The 20388-nt window shown below is 37.3% G+C and overlaps 1 protein-coding gene across 3 annotated transcripts in view; it reads right to left on the bottom strand.

Annotated features, from left to right (window-relative positions):
- Nucleotides 1-20388, bottom strand: part of TNPO3 (transportin 3) — a 101257-nt gene that overhangs the window by 22613 nt on the left and 58256 nt on the right. For all 3 annotated transcript variants that reach the window (XM_047762907.1, XM_047762906.1, XM_047762908.1), the window contains 10 exons: nt 17836-17982; nt 15587-15694; nt 13841-13932; nt 11770-11909; nt 9234-9425; nt 6730-6821; nt 5657-5733; nt 4227-4287; nt 3044-3184; nt 179-295 (listed from right to left, as the gene is read on the bottom strand). In XM_047762907.1, the coding sequence (XP_047618863.1) occupies nt 179-295; nt 3044-3184; nt 4227-4287; nt 5657-5733; nt 6730-6821; nt 9234-9425; nt 11770-11909; nt 13841-13932; nt 15587-15694; nt 17836-17982 (1167 nt within the window). The remainder of the gene's footprint in view (nt 1-178; nt 296-3043; nt 3185-4226; nt 4288-5656; nt 5734-6729; nt 6822-9233; nt 9426-11769; nt 11910-13840; nt 13933-15586; nt 15695-17835; nt 17983-20388) is intronic.

Genomic DNA, 20388 nt, shown 5'->3' with positions numbered 1-20388 from the left:
TAAAGAAGCAACAGAATTAACAACATAATGTACACACCTGAAATTGGCACAACACTGTAAATTAACTATACTTTAATCAAAGAAAAGAATTTTTTTAAAAAGACATGGTGAAGAACACAATGCCTGGCCTTTAGACCCTCCAAGCCCAACACATCTATATTCCCCACAGAAAACACACCTGGAGCATGTCTAGTAGTCCCTGCCGACAGCCCTCTTCCATGCCATATTCATCCACAAGGATACTACCAAGGTACAGGAAACAGGAATGCTGATGTACATGGTAAACACTCACCATCTGCCAAGGGAAAAACCAGTTAGTTCAATTTTTCAGCCCTCAAAAAGAATCAGCTTAGCTAGCTGTCTAGAGGAAGATATTCTGAGATAGATAGGCAACATTTTTTAAAAACATAGGCTTCAATTCCTCAATAATTTCAAATACTCTATTTAGAGTTCTTTTAAGCCTTTGACCTTTTATCTTTCCAAAACAATGCGGTAAGAGTTGTATAATACTTCAAGCTAGAACCATTAAAGTGTTCATATCCAAAGCTTGTATAATATTTGTTAAAACCCTAACATAGAACATCTAAATTTTCTAGCCTACAGGTTGCTCTTATTTGCATTAAAGATTATTCTTTTTTTTCTTTTTGTCTTTCTAGGGCCACACCCTTGGCACATGGAGGTTCCCAGGCCAGGGGTCGAATCAGAGCTGTAGCCGCCAGCCTAAGCCACAGCCACAGCCACATGGGACCTGAGCCGCGTCTGCGACCTACACCACAGCCCACAGCAACGCCGGATCCTTAACCCACTGAGCAAGGCCAGGGATTGAACCCGTAACCTCATGGTTCCCAGTTGGATTTGTTAACCACTGAGCCACGACGGGAACTACTAAAGATAATTCTTACTGCTTTTGGCTGAACCTGTGGCATCCAGAAGTCCCAGGGTCAGGGATCGAACCTGCACCATGGCAGTGACCTGAGCCACAACAGTCACAATGTAGATCCTTAACCTCCAGGGCACCAGGGAATTCCAGATAATTCTTTTCTTTAAAGAACCAAAGCAGGGACAAATGATCAAATATCATCTTAGAGGAGACTGTGAAAGCTTTGTTAAATTTTGAGTTGTTTCTAAACCCCTCTATTTAATCTTTTGAGTAAAATCATTGTTTCTTTTTTTAAATTCTTATTTTATTATTCAATGAATTTTATTATAAAATCAATGTTTCTTACCAAGATATCTGGATCTCAGCAGAATAAAAATTTTAATACAGGGTAAATATTTAAATTAAATGATTTGTTTGGAATTTTTATTCTACTATTCTCTAAAAAATTAAGAGACCACTGTCCATCTATTTAAAATGCCCTCAGAGTCATCCCCATTGTGGCTCAGTGGTAACAAACCCAAACAAGGTAATAAACCCTCAGGAGTAACAAACTCATGAGGACGAGGGTTTGATCCCTGGCCCCGCTCAGTTGGTTAAAGATCTGGCGTTGCGGTGAGCTGCAGTGTAGGTTGCAGATGCAGCTTGGATCCAGTGTTGCTGTGGCTATGGCACAGTCCAGCAGCTGCAGCTCCAATTAGACCCCTAGCCTAGGAACTCCCATATGTTACATGCGCAACCCCAAAAAGCAAAAAAACAAAAAACCCATAAAAAACCTATTGCAACACGTGTGTTGATCTTATTATATAAACACAATATATACGGGGGCTTAAAAAAAAAAAACAAACAATATATATGGGCGCTAAAGGGTAGTCTAACTGGCCCATGAGAACATGAGATGGGAGTCAAGAATCTGTTCAGTGTTGTATACTCAAAACTATATGGTGTACTTAATGAATCATTTAAATAAATAATTAAATAATTCTTTAAATTCATTAAATAATTCTGCAGCATAGAGAAGTTCTGGGGCCAAGAATCATAACCTGCACCACAACTGCAATCTGAGCCACAGCAGTGACAATGCTGGATCCTTAACCTGCTATGCCAGCAAGGGGACTCCAGCAAACTTCTTAAAGGGCCAAAAAGTATAAGTTTTAGTCTGGCTGGCTTTACAACCTCCTGACTACTTTGCCACTGTAGCACAAAAATGGCCAATAAACAATACTTACAGCATGAGTGAGGAATCTTTTGGTGCTGCCATGACTGTGGCACAGGGCTGTGGCTATGGCTTCAATTTGACCCTTAGCCTGGGAACCTCCATATGCCATGGGTGTGACCCTAAAAAGACAAAAAAAAAAAAAAAAAAAGAGCAAGGCATCTGAGGTGCAGAACTAGGGGGCACTCACTGTCAGGGTCAGCCCACTACGTGCCTTGCCCAGGTTGGTGGGTGGGATCTAGCCTGCAGCTCTGCAGTAGCTTTCCTCGAAGCAGAGTGCAAAATTTGAGAAGGTACTTGCTAAGTGCCCTGAAAATGCAGGATTGGCACGTTGCCTTGCCTCCATCAATTTATTTGCCTAAATCTCACCCTGGCTCTGCTGTAAGGTTAACACCAACAAATTACTTCCTGTATTAAGTCAGTAGTCATAGGCATCTCATAGAGCATAGTTCCAGCTGCGAAAATGATCTCAGAGAACCATGTACATTGAGTCACACCATCATAATTACATACCAATCTTGGTGACTATAAGAGTCAAATGTATTTCTTGACAAATAAGAGGCTTATACGAACAACAAACTATGGTGAAGAAAAGAAAAATCTCTTTGGGCCAGAAATAGCAAAGTTTGACTTAGCATAGTTTTTAAAAGGAAATTAGTATAAAATGCACAAGCACTGATATATAAGAGCCGAGTATTAAAGATATTCTCTTTTCCTAATTTCATATTGAAATGTGTTGCTATTTAGACTATCACTATATAGAACAGATTGCAGGATATCTGCCTTATACAAATAAACCTACCATAGGCACTACTTACCTTTTTTCAAATATTTTTTTAGTTTGTATTTAATAAATACAAATGTTTCATTTCATCAGCAGAGTTTCTGTTCTAAGTGCTCTGATTTCAAATTCTGTATGCTTTACATTTTCCTTCTTGGACAGAACTTACCTGTGTGACCAGTGGCTGAAGTAGAGCTGCAGATCCTTTGCCTACACAGCGAACAGCAAAACGGAGGCACCTGCAACAACGCTCTACAATACGATTATCAGCCCGATGCTTATTTAGAGTTTCAGATAAAACTGGCCATATCTGAGTCAAAAGTGAAAAGAATATAAGAAAGAAAATAATGAACAACTAAGAGCTGAAAAAGAAAAAAAAGCTCCCAAGTTTACCAAATGATTTGGCTTTTAAACAATCTGGAAAAAGCTTTCTTTATAGGAACACACATGGCCTGATTCTGGTCAGTGGGTGTGTGTATACACGCAGAGGTTCAATACACCATCTATCACTAAAACACAGCCACTTCTTAAGCGAAGCACAGCAAGTCTTTAGAACAGAAGAGGAGCATCTCTAACTTTACTACAAGACAAAGATATACATTTTCTTTATGATTTAGGATGGGGAAGAATCAGAATGAGTTATATAAAAGAGGAAGAAATGTTTAATGACAGTTCCAAAAAGTTGGAAGACCTTGAACAAAAGGACCAGAGTTAAGGAAATGGCAATATTTGATACCATTTAACATTTAAGATATTTGATGTTTCCCCTCTGAAGTCTGAAAAGCACTTCTCAAAACATGCCAACCAATCCTCAGCTTTAAAGTTATAAAAGAAGCACATTATCAAAGAGAAACTAAAGCTATAGCAGTTAATTGGCTTTGTCAAAAATATTTTGCCAGTATCGATCAGGCCTCTCAGCAATTCTAAGATTAACACAGTTAATCTCTCCCTACTTCTCTGGACTTTCAGTGCATTTCCCCACTGCCTGTTTTCTTACCAAATGTAAAATCAAAAGTGTTTATCTAGAAGTTCCCAAGTGGCACAGTGGGTTAAAGACCCAGCATTGCCACAGCTGTGGCGCAGGCTGCAACTGCAGGACAGGTTCATTCCCTGGCTGGGAACTTCCACATGCCATGAGGAGAAGCCAAAAAAAAAGAAAAAAAGAAAGAAAGAAAATCAACCTAGATGGTTCTGTTCCTCTTTCTTGTCACTGATATTTAAACCATATCAACAAACTGATGTTGTTCTCCGATGAACCTAGAGGAGACAGTGTCTTCTCACTTTAGTTACCCACAGCCTTGTAAGGAAAAAAGGAAGAAAGCCTTGTTCCACAGGCATCCATTAACACTTACTTCCTGTATGACTTTTTGGCAAGGATGAGTCTGCCCATTTTCCACAATGGGATTGGTATGTCTGGGGAAAGATAATAGTCCAAGTTAATGAAAGAGTAATTTTAATTTCATCAAAGACCCAGAGCCCCCAATCCCTGCTAGCTTACTCAGTATCATTCTCACCAATTAAGGAAAAAAAAAAAAAAAAGGTCAAGGTTTTTTCAAAACTCAATAATCTTTTCCTCCTACTTCATTCAAACAGAAACAGTTTAAATCATCCTCTCAATTTTTTCCTTTAAGCCACTGCCACTATAACATGCAAATTCAATCCAACTCGGTACATGGGCTGTGGGCACGGGACACTACAACTATCCTTTTCATTTTTTTCCCTTAATAAAACTGAGTATGTGGTTTCTTCCAAATTAATAAAAAATACATTGAGGTTGTGTGAATGCACTATGAGAAATCTAAGACTGCTTCATTCCCAGCATTAGAAAGCAAAAGCTTTAAGAACTCTAGTCTACCAAAAATCTTCCTCATGGTTCTAGCCTGAAGGCAATGACAATACGGGCCCACCCACGATTTGCCAAATCAAACTATCTATCTAGTTCCAGAATCCACAAATTTGAAGGAAGGCAGGGAAGAAAAAAACAAAAATTCTTTTTTTTTTTGGGGGGGGCGTTTTAGGGCTGTACCTACAGCCTATGGAGATTCCCAGGCTAGGGGTCTAATTGAAGCTGTAGCTGCCAGCCAACACCATAGCCACAGCAAAGCCAGATCAGAGCTGTCTGCGACGTACACCACAGCTCATGACAACGCCGGATCCTTAACCCACTGAGCAAGGGCAGGGATGGAACCCACAACCTCATGGTTCCTAGTCGGATTTGTTAACCACGGCGCCACGATGGGAATTCCCTCTAATGCTTTTTTAAATAATAAATCCTCCTGACCTGACAGCAAAGAAAGTTTAATTTCACCTGGTCACTTAAGAGGCTTATTTTTTTTGCATGTATATATTACATAGCAATGATTCTGAAAGTGTGCTCCTTGGAATAATAAGTAACAGCATCTGGGAACTTATTAGAAATGTAAATTCTTGGGTCCTGTCCAAGATCCAATCCATTAGACACTCTGTGGGTAGGACCTAGCAATCTGTGCTTTGGTAAGTACTATAGGCAACGCTGATGCAGGTTAAAGTTTGAGAATCACTGATCCAGAGACCAAAAGAAGTAATTATATTTTAAAGGGTCTTTTGACAAAGGTCTACCAAAAATAAATTCTTAGATTTTGCCTTTAAAATTGTAATGAGCCTATATTAATCTCCTAACAGAAGGAGCTTACAGTGGGTACTATGAAGTTGGGGGGAAAAAAAACCACTATCTTACTTCAATACATAATGGTCTCATTTGAGCTTTTAACCCAGGATAGGAATTTGGCATCTCCCTTCTTACCTAAATATTACTGCAAGGCGATCTAAGAACACGGTGGGATCTGAGGATATGCCATTGCTGGGCTCCTGAGACAACAGCTAAAGAGATAAGAGAGATTTTGTTTGTGTCATGTGTGTTGAAATTATACAGTTTTTTTCAGTGTTTTTTTTTCTTTTTTTAAAATTATAGTTGATTTACAATGTTCTGTCAATTTCTGCTGTACAGCAAAGTGACCCAGTTATACAGTAAGAGAGATATTAACATCCAGTCAATTAAACACACCAGCCTACAGCAAACATTGCAACATCACCCTTGTGTCAATCTCTGATTATTTCCTTTTAATGGATTCCTCAAAGTTACTCAAAATGGTAAAAACTTTTAAATTTATATTATCCAATTATTTTTTTCTCCAACTTACTACATCCTGGCCAAGACTGCCTATTACTTTTTACTACATGATGACTGTGGAGTGGAAAACAGTATCATTTAATTTTTCCCCATTTACTTTTATAATAATTAGGATAATATAGACATTGTACGTTATAATATAGAGTATATGATTATATATTGTATAATATAGATTATATTTACATTATACTTTTATAATATAAAGCTTCAAAATTATACTTTTAGAGATAAGGCAAGTTGACTCTATTCTTCTTTCCTAAAATTTCTTAGATCCTTCTACCAGCATATCATTAGAGATAAACTTGAGAATCATTTCAGGTTCTCCTAAAAATCCCATTGGTATATTCATTGCTCCTATACCATAAATGTAATTTGAGAAGAGCTGACATCTTTACAACACTCTTCAAGGTAACATACTAGGCTATGGTTTTGGTTGTTAACTTAAATGGTGTTTCCTCATTCTGTCTTTTAAATAGTACCACTGATACAGTGAAAATCTATTGATCTTGGAATACTTATTCCATATATACAGCTACTTGAATAAACTTATTATTATAACTTCTTAGTTCATTCTCTTGGCTTTTCTAGATAGACTGAGGACTATCTGCAAATAAATAATTTTGTCTTTTCCTTTCTAACATGTAAACATGTTATATTTGCTTCACCCGTTACCTAACTGGACTCACCTTTTTCAATGCCATAACCTGAACAGAACATAGTTCACTAAGACATTCAGTAATCTTATCCAAGGGTAATCTGGCTAGGACAAGCGCTGTTCCTGAAAGACAAAGGAAGATACAAACGAAGAAAATAAAAACTGAATTGAGGAATTTACTGGTCTACATCATATGGCTAACAGAAAAGCCAGACTGGTTCTATTCTTTTAAAAGATCAGCACTATTATTTTTTAAATTTTTTGTTTTGTTATCAATGATTGCTGTATGGTTTTTCTTTATTGGCTTAGAAGACCATACTGATTTTCACATTGTCATGTCAAAGCTATTTTAATATAGCATAGTACAATGGCTCTCAAACTTCTCAGAGATTCAGTGGGTCAAGGACCGCCTTCATTTCTGATAAGCAACAGAGACAATTCTTAACACCAGAGAAGTGTGAGAAACAGGGACATATATTTTTTTTTTTTTTGAAGAATGGAGTAAAATTAAAGATTTAACTCTAGTTCACCACAACAGACTCCATGAACTAGGTAAGGCACACTCTCAGGGCATCCAGTTTCCTTATCTGTAAATTGAGTATTCTGAACAGAAAAATAACAGTTAAGTTTGTCTTTCTTTTAAAAATTAAAGAGTTGCAAAAATCTCTCCTCTCCCTTTTTCTCCCAAATGAAACCTTAAATAGGAATGCCAATAAATAGGTTTAAAAAAAAGGGGGATAGTTAGGTTAAAGTGGGGGTAGAAGGCCCAGACGCCCCCTTTCTACTCAGCCTCCCATCTCCTGAAATTTTATTCAACAGAATAAATCCACAATCAATCTACAAACCTTCAAATTTGAATAAAAAACTGAACAATTTTTCTTTACAGTCTATAAACCATGGGTGAGTTAGACTTTCATTTAAAACTAGGGGGATAAAATCTAACAAATAATATTTTTTCCTGTTAATTCATCCCTACAGAAAAGAATGTTACTAAAAAAGTTTTCTATATGTAGAAGATACCACTGTATAACTGTGATGTCACATTCTATTAGAGGTTAGATGTTACTTTACCATCAAGGTTAAATTTCACTAAAAAATGACAAGATGACAGTAATACCTACTAGCAATAGTTAAGAATATCTGACACTGGGAGTTCCAGTTGTGGCTCGCAGGTTAAGAAACCAACATAGCGTTCATGAGGATTCGGGTTCAATCCCTGGCCTCACTCAGTGGGTTAAGGATCCAGCATTGCTTCGAAGATGCAGCGTAGATCACAGATGGGGCTCTGATCCAGTGTTGCCGTGGTTGTGACGCAGGCCTGCAGCTGCAGCTCCAATTCATCCCCTAGCCTCGGAACTTCCATAGGCTTCAGGTGCAGCCATTTAAAAAAAAAAAAGAAAGAAAGAAAGAAAGAAAGAAAAGAAAATGATTTAATGGCTCATAATCTATGCTTACAAAGAAAAGGAGCAAAAACCCATGCTTCAAAAAGAAAATCTATCTTGGGAAGTTTCCTGGTGGCCTAATGGTTAAGGATCAGGCATTTTCACCACCATGGCTCCAGCAGCTGTTGTAGCATGAACTTCTGCCTGAGTCAGGCATGGCCAAAAGCAAAAAAGGAAAAATAAAATATGTCTTGAAAATGCATAGTTAGGAGTTTCTGCTGTGGTGCAATGCAAATGGCAGTGTCTTGGGAGCATTGGGACACAGATTCGATCCCTGGCCCAGTGGGTTAAGGATACAGCATTGCCTGCCGCAGCTGTGGCTTAGGTTGCAACTGTGACTCAGATCTGATCCCTGGCTTGGGAACTCCATATGCCATGGGAGAGCCAAAAAAGAAGAAAACGAAAATGCATAGTTTTATCAGCTGATAGGGAACCTGACTGATCACAGAAGTGAGAAAGAACAGAGTTAGTTCACATGTAATAGTCACTCAATCTGGTCAAGGCTGTGTGCCACTCACGGAGGCTTAAAAGACACTGCACAGGTTGTACTACCCAATCTCTTACTTGATATATACCCCAATCCCTTCTAAATGACCAGTTGAAAGGATTTTACTATCTCACAGGACACCCTGATTTGTTTTCAGAAAGTATGGGTTAGAAAGTGTTTTCTTTCTAGGAGCCAGCAAACTGTCAATGATCAGATTACTCAGACCACTAAGCAACCAGGACTCTTGACTTCTAGTTATAGGACTAATCCACGCACATTACTTTTAGATTTCCACTTACCTCTTGGGTACAAGAATGCTTATTTGGTCTCCATGTTTATTCTTTCCCCCAACTCAAAAAGGAACTATGTTTGGTTGCAATGTTTCACCCAAAATCTAGGTTTGTGCTATAAACACTGTAAGAACTTTGAAGTTATAGAGCCTTAAAATATTCTAAGAACGCATGCATATGTAATTAACACCATCCCCTCTGAGTGACCTTCCCTATCCCTGAGTAAACTGCAATGAAAACACTGGGATATAATCGATATGAGAACTCCCAGAAGTGGTTTAGAGACTGTTCCTTCTTAACATCTTAAGTAAATTACCTTTTAGCAAGCCCACAGCAGCTTCTGGAGACAACATGAAGGAATCAAGGGAACGGGCAATCTCCAGGAGTCCATTAAAGTGCTGAGCCATGTGGTCTCGGCAGACAGAGCAAATGTTATGAATGGCTTTGGCTGCAGCAGAAGCCAGAGGCTTTTCACACAGGCCTTTCATCAAATAGCCCAACACAGGGTCTAAGGAGAAAAGCCATACATAAAGATTACATACTTGAAACTCAAGGGAAACATTTAGTTTGTTAGAACAAAGGTTTACATTCCCTTTTTAAGCAGAAGAACCATTAAAAAAAAAAATGAAATGCGTTTAAACCTCATAGTATAAAAAAATACTAAAATGGAGCTGATCTCACTGACAAATATTGTCAAGGAGCGCTGAGCCCCACTGTTTATCTTCCATTTCTTTCCTCATGGAAATCAACTGCTGCTTCTTGGCAGAGCTTCACACACAGAACACTGTCTGAAAATCACTGACTCAGTTTGAAACCAGGTGGACATGATCATCCAAGTATTAAGAATAGGGAAATGTAAAAAAAGAAGGTAAAGCTCAGAGAGAACATTACACTCAGGGATTAATCACTTTGTATTTAAAAAAAAAAAGCCTACATTAATGACAGTTATCTAAAGCTAACACTTTCATTCTTGCTTCTTTATAAAAGGTCCTAAAACCACAGATAGATCTTTAGCACTTCTAGAAGAATTAATTGTATTTTATTTTTTAACAAATATAAGTGTTCCAAGAAAACTGATTATATATAGGTGAGTTTGGACAAAGCAAATACATCCTAGTTATTCTTTACCTTGCATTATAAAAATCAGAATGTTTTTCTATGGAAATCATACATGGTTAAAGAGCAGTCGGTACTTTAAAGTAAGCCCATATCAAACTGTAAAAGAAATACTCTCTGAAAGCCCTTAGTTATCTCCATATCTAGTTTAATGATGAAAACAATGCATCAATCCAGCATGAACCCCTGCTTAATTTAAATAAAAAAAGCCTGTCGGATTTCCCTAGAGATCCAGTGGGTTAAGGATCTGGTGGTCTCACTGTGCTGTAGCACAGTTTCAATTCCTGGACCAGGAACTTCTGCATGCCATGGGTATGGCCAAAAAAAAAAAAGCTTGTTTAGCATGGGAATCAGAAGAACAAGAATCTAAAACTTCACCCAAGCAACTCTAATGTTATATGCTTCAATGATTCTCAAACTAAGTATCTGTGGTTTTGACTATTCTAGACTAAGTATGAACATGCAGCAATTTGTCTTCTAACTCAGGCATAAATCTGACTGAGATACTGAAAGGAGGTACTGAAAAATAAGTCTTAACAAATAAATCCACTTTGTTTCTCTGTGGAAAAATCGTTCAGAAGAGAAAGCCAAATGTTGAGGCAGATAATGGAAGTGAAGAAATTTAAGGATTAGAAAATAAGTATTTTGCAAAAAAAATTTTTTTTTAAATTTTTTGCTTTTTAGGGCTGTACCTGCAGCATATGGAAGTTCCAGGCTAGGGGCTGAATCGGAGCTGTAGCTGCTGGCCTACGCCACAGCAACGCTAGATCCGAGCCATATCTGTGATCTAAACTGCAGCACATGGCGATCCTTAACCCACTGAGCAAAGGATGGAACCCACAACCTCATGGATACTAGTCGAGTTCATAACTTGCTGAGCCAGAATGGGAACTCCTTGAAAAAAATTTTAAATGCTATGTTGAATGTGCAAGTGGTTCAGCTATGATGTAAGCATATCCATCATGTTTGTATACACAAACAAGGAAATAGAAATACACAGCACTTTTTAAATAAGAGTTTCAGTCAGTAAAAAAAGATCATGTGTAAAAGTTAAAAGGTGGTAATAAAGATAAGCACAGCATAGCAAACTTAATGATATTCACAAATTTGAAGATTCTTAAAATTTTCAGAATAGTCTTGGATATTGGGGGTCTTAATATATATATCTGGAAAAATTAAATTATTTAGTCTTTCTGGATTTCAGTTTCCTTATTTACTTCCAATTATTTTATATGATCTCCAGTTATTCTTTCAAGTCAGTAAGGGCAGCTGGAAGTTAAATAGCTCAACAATCATCGTTTTAATACTTTTCTATTTAGTTTCAACAACAATTATCAGTTTTTAAGTGAGGTGTGTATTTAACACTGAAATACCCTCCCCTTTGCTTTAGCCTTTTAGCAGCTTCTAGGTTAGAAATACAGGACAGTCCGATTGGCTCAAGTATATACCAAAGTCTAACAAAGAGAAATATTTATGCTGAAGCAAAGTACTGCCAGCAATCTGCTTCCCTATCTAGAGATCTAATCTTTCAAAAATCCTTTCTCCAGTCCGATCAGATTATAAAATGTTCTATCAACTAAGCAACAACTCATAATGTTTACTTTCAGTGTCTAGAAGCATGCTACCTAACAATAAAAGAGAAAGTAGGAAAACAAGGGCAAAAGTAAGAGAGAGGAAGGAGGAGGACATCAGAAAAATAAGAAGCAGCAGCTGCAGAGAGGAGTGTTCACACATACCAAGGAACTGAGGATTTCGATCGACCACTTCACTCATCTCTCCAACCAGTTCAATGCTGGTGTATCGCACAGCTGTGTGTACAGTCTCTGGGAGACGGACAACTCCTTCTAGGACCTCCACAAGTGTTGGATTGTTCTCCCTAAGTTTAGAAGGCAAGTACTCACAGTTACTGACTTCAGAGGTTAGGTTCTGGCCAAATAATAGGCTGCAATGACACAAATCATTGCTCAAGTGTTTCTTTCTAAATAAATAACCATTTGGATAAAAGTGCTTTAACGCTTGGTACAAAAGTTTTTTTAAATCCTCAAAAAGGGGGGAAAGACAGAAATGGAAGATATCATTGTTTCAGGTGAGAAGCATACTGCTCCTAATCTTCTGAATATCAGTGAAGTGTCTAAAGACAAATCCTGCTATCACAAATAAGGCTCTTCAAATTGGAGAGGCAGGGATTTACTGTGGATGAATGTCTTCTTTTAATAAATCCATTTTATTTATTCCTGTATCTGCAGCACCTAGAACAGTGCCTGGCACATAGTGGGCACTCAATAAATAAATATTGCTGAATGGCTAATTCTCATCAACCACTTGCTATTAGTTGTAATCCTCCAAAAAGATTCTTACAGCTGGACAGTGGAAACTTAAGAACAGGTAAGCAGGGGTGGGCCAGCTCACTAACTAAACAAGAACACAAGCTGCAGGAATAGGCAAACATGCCCTGACTTAGAACATGAGAAAAATTAAAGTTATCCAAATGCTTTCCACAGCTCCATGAATTTACTTTTACTCTTTCCTTTTCTTTTTTTCCATTCCCCAAGAATACCGGCTGAGGTTCTTTTAAGCAGAGTGGAGGATGCCCCCAAAGTGGTAGAACATAATCCAGAAATGAAAAATGTTTAAAACATAAATAAATCCTGGATTAGCACAAGCGCAATCCTTAGTTTGTTGACAAACTAAGTCGATTAAGTCCTTTATACACTAAAAAAACTACAATCATGCAGTTGGCTTGAAATGTGGTAAACAAAAAACAAAATAAAATCTTCTCTCATTTATGCCTTATGTTTCCTGAGGGCACTAAGCTTATCATTGAGACTCTACCCATCCTTTCTCATGCCAACATATATTAGTTAAACTATTGGTAATTTTAATAATCTTCAGACTGTTACTGAACATTCCAAAAGACATCGAAATGGGTTTAAGAGCGAAGAATAGGATATGTGATTCGGGACCAAAACTTCTTAATAGAGAAAAACAGACCTACTCTATCTCTTTAAATATTTGCTGGATTTCAAACAATACAAAAGATTTCATTGACTAGACCCTGAAAGTCAGCTAAGAAGCACTGTACATTTTATAAATACATGCCTTAACCATCTCTCCAACCAAGGCCCTGGATAGAGAGCTCAACTACAGGCATCTGATTACAATACAGGAAAACTTGACAGATATTAGCATCTATTTATAAACTCACAGCACAAAGTAAATTCCATTTTTAGGGATTCATAGAATTTCTACGCTAAGCAATTACAAAGTCAAATTCTAATAATTAAAAAATTGCCCATGGCAATAACAAAAATAGTAACTGCCCTTTAGATTTTGCTATTCTTGCAAGTGAAATGGTGCCTATGACTTGCCTCTCTGAAACTCACAAATGATTCTCCAAGATAGAAAAAAAAGAGAAAAACATAATTAAATATTTGTAAGGATAACTTACCCAAGGTCACAAAAACAGAGCACGATTAGGGCCTATTCAATTGCTTTTAAGTAAGTGCCAACAATTTAACAATCTAACAAATGTTCGATTATACCAACTTTCACAAGGGCGCCTCGGTTGGAAAAATAAATCAGCATTCTTTTCCTAGCATCGACAACAAAATAATTTTAACTCTAGGATATGTGGTTAAAACATGGATATCAGCAATGCATGCTACTCTGGACTAGACTCCAGAAGTAAACTAGACAATATTATAGAAATTCTAAGAGTTTCCAAACATATACCATATGGAAAAAATGGCATAATTTTCCTTCCTCTGATATTAAGAGTTCCCAGCAAAAGACTTATTAGACACTCACGGATCAACACTCTTTGCTATAGCAGCCATGATAAAGAGAACCGCTTCTGTCACCTCCCAGGGTGGGTTGCCTTCTTTCAGAGTAGAATATAACTAGAGAAGAAGAGGTGGATTATGGATCCATTAAAAGGAAAACAGAATAGAATTCCAAAACAAAACAAAACAAAAAATCCTGTTAGTTAAAATAAATCTAGCCCCTTGTTTCTAAATGTAATGATCTCTCAGAGCCAGGGGAGAGTATTTTCATTTTTCAAATCTTCACTAACTCTAAGTAATACTAGTTTAATATCTGAAACAAACCCATTTAGGTCCTCTACAGTATATCAAGATTATCACCTACCTCCACAAAATGAGTATTATGGGAAAAACAAGACATACAAATGAGTGTCTTTTCCTGGTCCTGATACTAACTAATAAACACACTTAAATTTGAGATATAACGTAAAACCTCTGTATATGCACTGGCTTTACATTTCTATTTTTTTAACTACTTGTCTGCATCAACACTAATAGTATAAATTCCTGAAAAGTAGCTGTTTTGAAATACCCATTACAATACCATGTCTGTGAGGAGGAGGAGGAGTGGCAAGCAGAATACTCAGAGATGTCCAGAAATATCCCAGGGGCAACCCTCAGTGGAATGTGACTGGGTGTTAGTCTAAATAAGATTTCTGTAGTCAAATAACACACTGCTAGGTAAGATAAACAATTCTCTTATAACGGGACTTCACAGAGCTTTTAATAATACTATTTAAGTCTTTTTCCAATTTTAATTACTTTTTCTAGTAAAGAACATCTCATGAGTTGGTGTCTTATCTTGGACAAGACAGATAATTTATGTATATTTGTGGGCTGACGTCTGGAGAAGAACAACCAACTTGTTTAAAGCCACTGAGCCAGTGAGACAAGACTTGAAATCTGATCACAGGTCATCTGCCTGTGATCTGGGGATCTCACCAAATCTGCTTTCTAAGAATCCCCAATTCTCTGTAGTTAGGTCAACAAACATACTCTGCTTAATATAAAGAAAAAGTTATAATCCTATTAACACTTTCTAGATCAGACGATGTCCCCAAATACACAAAATATCTGGGTTACCACCCCCCCAAATTAGGTTAGTTCAGTATTGCTGACAAAGCATCAAAACTAGTATTTCAGGGTTCACAGCATGATCCAGCAATATGAAAACCACCCAAAATTAAGCTCATGTTAAGTGATGTGGAATGGTGATGACTGCAGTCTTCGGAGGTCAAACGTTACTGTCAGGAAAATCACAGCACCATGACTCTACTCTAGCATAGTCACCTCTGAGATGAAACGGCAAAGCAATCTAACCGTTCAGTATGAGCAAAGGAAATAAATGCCAAATAACTAAGAGTTGCCAGGAGTTGACACATTAAAGCAGAGAAACTTGCCTATTTTTCCTGGCTAGGTCCAAATTCCCTATAAGTATCTTGGGGGCTTTTAGGTTTACCTGTGATCTTCCATTCCAACTGAACAAGTAGAACAGCTCTCACTAGCAAGAGTAATAGAGTAAACCATAACTGAACCATTCACTGCAATTGGCTTGCAAAATACTAAGTAAATACAGCTACTATATGCCAGGCAGTGTGCTAGGCACTTGCATATCTACTATCCCATTTCGCCATTGAGATTGAAGAAAAAGATGGAACACTTAGAGAAGACACAGAAGTGAACAAAATTAAAATGATCAGTAAAACTGGAAAGAATCTCCAAACGGGCTCACCTGAGCAAAACACTCCATAGACCCAATCAAGAAAATCAAGTCTTTCACCAGGTCTGACACTCTCATCCGAAACTCCCCAAAGTCATCAGTCTCCTCAGGAACCCCCTCCTAAAAATTCAAATCAGGTTAACATTTGTTTTAAACTCACTACAGCTTCCACTGACTTCTATATAATCAAGAATAAAAAAGCCATTAAGCAGTCCAGTCTCAATGAACAAAAGATAAGTAGTCTAAATTACAATACAACCTATTCTCTACCTTTCCTATGAGAAACTCTTCTTTTTTTTAAGCAGGTCCAAGCTACATCTTGCCCTGTTGTTGGAAAAATTTGGAGTGATAAGGATAGGAAGTGACCTAGAAAAAGTGATAATTTAAGAGTTTATAAGGCTACCTAGATAAGGTCTAGCTTTTTATTACTAAGTTAGCCTCTAAAGTTTTATGGTTCCAGAGCTACCAAAATCAACCTTTATCACAGTAACTAGACACAGAATAGAATTTAAGACTTTAAAAATAATTTTATATAGGTGAATAGATACGTAAGACAGGAATAATATTAATGGTAGAATTTAGGTAGTAGGTATATAGATATTCACTATAAAATTAATGCACCTTTGCTGTATATTTGAAATTTTCATGAAAAAACACAGAGATCGGAGTTCCTATTGTGGCTCAGCAGTTAACGAACCCAACTAGGATCCACGAGGACTTGGGTTCGATCCCTGGCCTCTCTCAGTGGGTTAAGGATCTGACGTTGCCATGAGCTGTGGTATAGGTTGCAGATGCAGCTGGGATCATGTGCTGCTGTGCCTCTGGCGTAGGCCAGTGGCTACAGTTCCCTAGTCTGGGAACCTCCATATGCCTCAGGTACAGCCCTAAAGAGACAAAAAGACAAAAAGACACACACACAAAAAAAGAGAGATCTTTTATATTTTATGCTTCTTAAGTTTTTCTTATTCCAACACACTCCTGTGAGTAAACTGAGGCTTATGAACTGTGAGGTGGTTAAGGGCATGTATAGGAATCTTGGATCACAAGTATGGGGAAAGCCCTTACATTTATTGAGAACTTGCTGATATAGTTCAACCGCTTTGCTTTAAGATGAAAAAACTAAGGTCAAGGAAGGAAACAATGGCTGTTTCAGACAAGATAATGAGTAACAAAGCACTATCAGTAACAAGTGGAAGGAATTACCTGCAAGGGAAATAGTGCCACAAACCTACCTAGCAAAGGGAAGAACGGGATCAAGCAAGCTCAGCCATTTAAACCAGAGAGGCCCTGCTTATTTACATATCAGGGTTTCAAGTTAAGATGTATTTCAAGATAAGACTCCTCAGTTTGTTGTAAAAAAGTACTGAAAACCACTAAACCAAATCATCATGAAGGTTTTGTGGAAATACAAAATACTATAATGCAAATGACAGTGTTAACATTAAAATGAACAGAATACAGTTTTCATGTCAGATTTAATTGTATGCAATAAGGAAAAAAAACCCACTCAAAAGTTCTAGGTTGAAGTACAGGGATATTCAACCAACCAACCAAAAGGATAAAATAAATGCTTTAAAATGTGAAGAGACTAAGCAAAGAATGAGGTTGAAGAGTCTTCCAATGGACTATTTTATATGATCTCTAGTATATTTTCTTTTAAGCAAATATTTATTTTCTTTTAAAATTATAAAATTAATATAAATAATATAAAGAAAAATGTGCACATATGTGGAGGGGGAATCATATATTATTCTCTACATCCTCACACAAATATTCCACTTTTATGTTAGTTTTAATTCAACCACATATTTTATGCTATTAAAAATATAAAGTTTCACATTCTCTCTTTTTTTCATCTAGCATACCAACCACTGCTATTTCAAATCATTATTTTTAACTGCTGCATTAGGGTCCATCAAGTCGCTACATCGTGATTTATGTAACTCTTCTAACACTCTTGCACATGGGTTTACCATTTTTACTTTTATAGACAATGCTTTGTACATAAAATAGCAATTTTTTTCTCCTGCAAAACTATTTAAGGTGAATTCCCAGAAGAATTACTGGCTCAGCAGGATTAATTTTTTTCTACACAGGCCTAGCACTTTTCATTATACTGGTGTTGACTTCTTCAGTGTAAGCTATAGAGTGACAGAAAACCTGTAGATTCCATTAGCTTTATTCTCTATCTTTTCAGTTCCTTTTCAAGTTTACACCGAAAAGAGGAGGAAATCAAGATTTAAGTAGAGAAGAAAACTTACATGATCTGGTTCCAGCTGGCAGTGGCGAGCCAAGGCATGAAGCAGCCTTTGAATGTAAGCTTTGAAGATGCCATGAATAACTTCGTCATTAGTTTTGTACAAATGCTCCCCTAGTCGGTACCAAAAGTTAAAGGAAATTTCTACTACCTATTAAATTAAAAGAAAGAGAAAAGATGGTTTATTTTAATTAGAAAAGAAGACAGTTTTATTATTATAATGGCCATATAGGAAAGAAACGATTTTAAATACTATGAATGGAACCAGCTAAGAAGCCACCTATCTAGCAGATTTATTATTATCCTCCCAAATTATCTTCCCATGTTAGGTCTAAAACTCCACTTAAGAAGACTGGCCCTACATTCTCCATTTAGCACTGAAAGAACTTCTCCAGCAGTATATTAGATTTTAAATTTAGAGAAACAGATACAGAAATGGAAGTTTCTTTAAAAGTATTTTTTCCTAGGAGTTCTCCAGTGACTCAGTGGGTTAAGGATCCGGCATGGTCACCACGGTGGCTCAGGCTATAGCTTGGACTTGGGTTCAGTCCCCGCCTGGCCCAGGAACTTCTGCATGCCACAGGCATGACCAAAAAAAGTATTCTTTCTTAAATTCTGAAATCATTTTATTTTCTTTTGGGGAGTAAAATACGTCTTAACAAATAAACCATCTATAAATACCTGAACATACCACAACTTATCTGACATATGGCACTGTTTAAAGGAATGATATTAGATAGTACTGCACTTATACCCAAAAATGTTTTGAGTTTCAATGAAATCAAGACAGACCCATGAGATTTCATCAAAAAGACACACATCTTTTATGTGATCAGAGAAAATGACTGAGAAACACAGGAGTACTGTGGCCTTCCCTGAGAGGGGCCCTACCACCGTTTTCCCATAAAGGATCCAAAAGGGAACTATTTAACTAGACCTAACCCAGCCTGGGAGTTCTTTCTCACTTCTTACACTATTAAGAGGAAATAAATCTTCTTTAATAAGTGGAGAGTTGTGTTTTGTTTTTTTAAACTGAAGTACAGCTGATTTACAAGGTTGTGTTAGTTTCTGGTGTACAGCAAAGTAATTCAGTTATACACACACACATGTATTTTTAGATTTTTCCTTACAGGTTATTATGAAATACTTAGTTCCCTGTGCTATACAGTAGGCTTTGTTGTTATCTATTTTACACATGGCAGTGGGTATATATTAATCTTACCAAGCTCTTAATTTATCCCTCCCTCTCCCTCTTTCCCCTTTGGTAACCAAATTTGTCTCCTGTGCCTGTAGAAACAAAGGCAGAAGTTCCTTTGTATATTTTGTAAATAAGTTCATGTGCATATTTTTTGTTTTTAAATTTATTTTAATTTTTGGTGGCACCTTTGGCATGCAGAAGTTTCCAGGCTAGGGATCTAACCATGCCATAGCTGAGACCCAAGCCATGGCAGTGACAACACCGGATCCTTAACAAACTCTGGCACCAGGGAACTCCACTTGTATCTTTTTTTTAGATTCCACATATAAGTGATAATATGGTATTTGTCTTTCCCTGTCTGGCTTATGCTACACTTAGTATGATAATCACTAGGTCTACCCATGTTGCTGCAAATGGCCTTACTTCATTCTTTTCTCTGGCTGAGCAATATTTCATTGCATATATACACATTATCCTCTTTATTCATTCATCTGTCAATGGACATTCAGATTGCTACCATATCTTGGCTACTGTAAATATAGTGCCACAGTGAACATTAGGGTGCATATATCTTTTGAAATCATAGTTTTCTCTGGATATATGCCCAGGTTTGGGATCCTTGGATCAGATGGTAACTCTATTTTTAGGTGCCTTTTTTTGGGTCTTCTTAGGGCTGCACCTGTGGCATATGGAGGTTCCCAAGCTAGGGGTCAAATTGGAGATGTAACCACTGGACTACACCACAGCCACAGCAATAGCAGATCCAAGCCTCGGCTGCGACCTACACCACAGCTCATGGGATCGTCGGATCCTTAACCCACTGAGTGAGGAAATCAAACCTGCATTCCCATGGATGCCAGTCAGATTTGCTTCCGCTGAGCCACAATGGGAACTCCTATTTTCAGTTTTTTAAGGAACCCCATAGTATTTTCCATGGTGGCTGTACCAATTTACATTCCCACCAACAGTGTAGGAAGGTTCCTTTTTCTTCACATCCTCTCCAGCATTTATTATTTGTAGACTTTTTGATGACTGTCATTCTGACTGGAGTGAGGTGATATCATAATTTTGATTTGCATTTCTCTAATAATAAAGGATGTGGAACATCTTTTCATGTGTTACTGGCCACCAATGGAATTTTTTTAATCTAGCAAACTTAAAAGAGGCAGCATGGCTTAGAGATTTTGGAATGAAGAATTTTTAAGTCCTTTCAATCTCATTCCCATCCCCACCCATAATGTGGAGAAAATTTTTGGATGTTAATACTTATGAAAGTATAGTAAATATTTGTTTTTTAAACTACAAAGCTCTAAAAAATAACTGAAGCTAGAGAGGGGGCTCAGTAGAGAAGTAATAAGC

This window comes from Phacochoerus africanus, chromosome 16, assembly GCF_016906955.1.
Source record: "Phacochoerus africanus isolate WHEZ1 chromosome 16, ROS_Pafr_v1, whole genome shotgun sequence".
Taxonomy (NCBI): domain Eukaryota; kingdom Metazoa; phylum Chordata; class Mammalia; order Artiodactyla; family Suidae; genus Phacochoerus; species Phacochoerus africanus.
This window is presented reverse-complemented; position numbering and strand designations above follow the sequence as displayed.